We start from the raw sequence: 2442 nt of genomic DNA, 5'->3' as shown, positions 1-2442 counted from the left end.
CAAGCAGGGTTGTGTCATCTACATGACATAGACTGTTGATAGATCTTCCACCAATCCTGACCCCACATTTCTCCTCATAGAGCCCAGCCTCTTGGATAATCTGTTCTGCATACAGATTGAAAAGGTATGGAGACAGGACACATCTCTGGAGTACACTTTTCCCAATTTTGAACCATGCAGTGTTTCCTTGTTCTGTTTTGACAACTGCCTCTTGGTCCTAGAATAGGTTTCTCATTAACACAATCAAGTGTTCTGGCATTCCCATTCTTCTCAGAGTCAGCCACAGTTTGTTATGATCCATACAGTCGAACGCCTTTGCATAGTCAATGAAACACAGATAGACATTTCTCTGGTATTCCCTGTTTTCACCTAAGATCCATCTAACATTACCTACAATATCTCTAGTACCACGACCCCTTCTAAACACAGCCTGGACTTCTGGCAGTTCTCTGCTGATGTGCTGTTCCAATAATTTTGAATTTGTTCTTCAGTTCCTTGAGCTTAAGAAATGCTGAGTGAGTTTGACCCTTTTGATTTCCATGTAGTCCTTACTATTTTAGGCATCCTCAAAAGCCCATTTCTCTGATCCAATAACGAAAGTATATGATCGATGGGAAAATGCATAAGTATTTGGAGTGATGCTTGTGATCATGTAGAAAGAAAAATTGTACTAGATACAGAGTAGGCAAGTCTCAAATGCTCTCAATTATATATCCCGTTCCTTGGTAGGAATTACAGATATTTTACAGGTAGATATAATTTTCTCTTACCTGCTGAGAAAGGCATGAAATAATCACTCTTCCTGAAGTTGCCACTTTTGTCCAGAAAGTGGCCAGGGTCAAATGTCTTTGCATTGGGGAATTCTTTTTCACTATGAAGCACAGAAGTCAGTGAAGTTAATATGGTCGTACCCTGCAATAAACAGACACAAATAAAGTGAGTGACCCTGGGCCTTGTCTTTGTTTTAATTTTTTAATGAATTGTTAAAAGTGATAGTTTTTTGTATGTAGTACATTTTCTTCTTTTTACTAAGATGGCCTTATTGAATGTATGTGGAGTGAAGATAGTTTTAATAAAGATATTCTAAGTGCTAAGGAAAAGAAAGAAAAACTCATTTCAATCTTTAAAAAATGACTGTATTATGTTATTCTTCAGCACATAGCTAGCCTTGCACTGAGCTTAGCAGTCTGCCCAAAGTGAAGAAAAATAGCAAATTTTGAAGACTTAACATTGCTGGATATCAAGACTTGTTCTAAATCTTTAGAGTTCCAAATTGGAAAGAACAGAAAATTAATCAAGCTGCACTTACTATTCAATGTCCTTTTGATTTCTCTAATCCTGAGTTAGTAGAAGACTGGCACAATACCATGTATATACTGAACTCTAGTTTAGAAAAAAAAATTACCTTGGGAATGAGGTAATTTCTGAATTTAACATCACGAGTCACTGAATGAAGCAGGTTGGTAGGGACGAAGTCAATGTATCTCTGGATCTCATGCACCACAGCATCTGTGTAAGGCATATTGGCCCTATCTTGCATGCAGGGGTCTCGGTGACTGCCAATCACTTGGTGAATCTCTTTCTGGACTTTATCTAGTAAGTCATAATTAAGAACTGATGAAAATGTGAAAGTTATTAATTTTTTTGTCATTTTAACAAGATTACATGAAGCAGAAGAAATATACACAATCCTCTCCCATGTGATTTATTGTTTTGGTTTTGACTCAAAAGTAATGCATTTTAATTTTTGAATTATTGAGAAACTAGAGTTAATATATCACTTTTCTAGTTTTCTTGATTTCTTCCCTCATACCATTTTCATAAATCTTGTTTATTGTGAATTGCTCATTTTGTAGGCCTAGTGCCATGCATTTGGAAGCAGGAGTGGTATCCACTTCTTAGACAGCATGTGTCTGGAAACAATATAAGTGTTTTGTTCATAGAATTGCTATGAGTCATGCTTGACTTCAACAACAACATCAACAATGGTGTCATGCAAAAGGTCATTACAAAGGTAGAAAAAGTAGAAAAGACCAAAATGGATGTCAGACAAGACTCTGAATATTGCACAAGAATGCCAAGGAGCCAAAGTAAAGGGAAGAAATCAAGAAGTTAAGGAGCTGAATAGAAGATTTCTAAGGGCATCTCAGGAAGACAAAGCAAAGTATTTTAATGCAATGTGCAAGGTGCTGGAGACTGAAACTCAAAAGTGCTGAATTTGCTCAGCGTTTCTTAAGCAGAAGGAACTAAAGAACGAATTCAAGTCAAGAGCTGCAGTAATTAAGGGTGCCATGGGCAGAATATTGAACGATCCAGGAAGCCTTAAAACACAACGGGAACAACAACAACAAAATAGAAAACTTGCTGGAGAATCATCTATGAGTTAGTTCTGACTGGACAGTAATGAGTTTGAGTTTGGAAAGTTCTGTTTACAAGAATACA

At 36.9% G+C, this 2442-nt stretch overlaps 1 protein-coding gene across 1 annotated transcript in view; it reads right to left on the bottom strand.

Annotated features, from left to right (window-relative positions):
• Positions 1–747: 747 nt before the first annotated feature.
• Positions 748–2442, bottom strand: part of LOC102861243 (cytochrome P450 2C18-like) — a gene marked incomplete at its 3' end in the record, with an annotated part of 58913 nt that continues 57218 nt past the window's right edge. Inside the window, exons 11-12 of the mRNA XM_006880216.1 lie at positions 1406–1593; positions 748–912 (exon numbers count right to left, since the gene is read on the bottom strand). Coding sequence (XP_006880278.1) covers positions 748–912; positions 1406–1593 — 353 coding nt within the window. The remainder of the gene's footprint in view (positions 913–1405; positions 1594–2442) is intronic.

The sequence above is a fragment of the Elephantulus edwardii genome, unplaced genomic scaffold, assembly GCF_000299155.1.
Source record: "Elephantulus edwardii isolate Elephantulus edwardi_28Jun2011 unplaced genomic scaffold, EleEdw1.0 scaffold00006, whole genome shotgun sequence".
NCBI lineage: Eukaryota > Metazoa > Chordata > Mammalia > Macroscelidea > Macroscelididae > Elephantulus > Elephantulus edwardii.
Note: the sequence above shows the minus strand (reverse complement) of the source record. Positions and strands in the feature narration are given on the sequence as shown.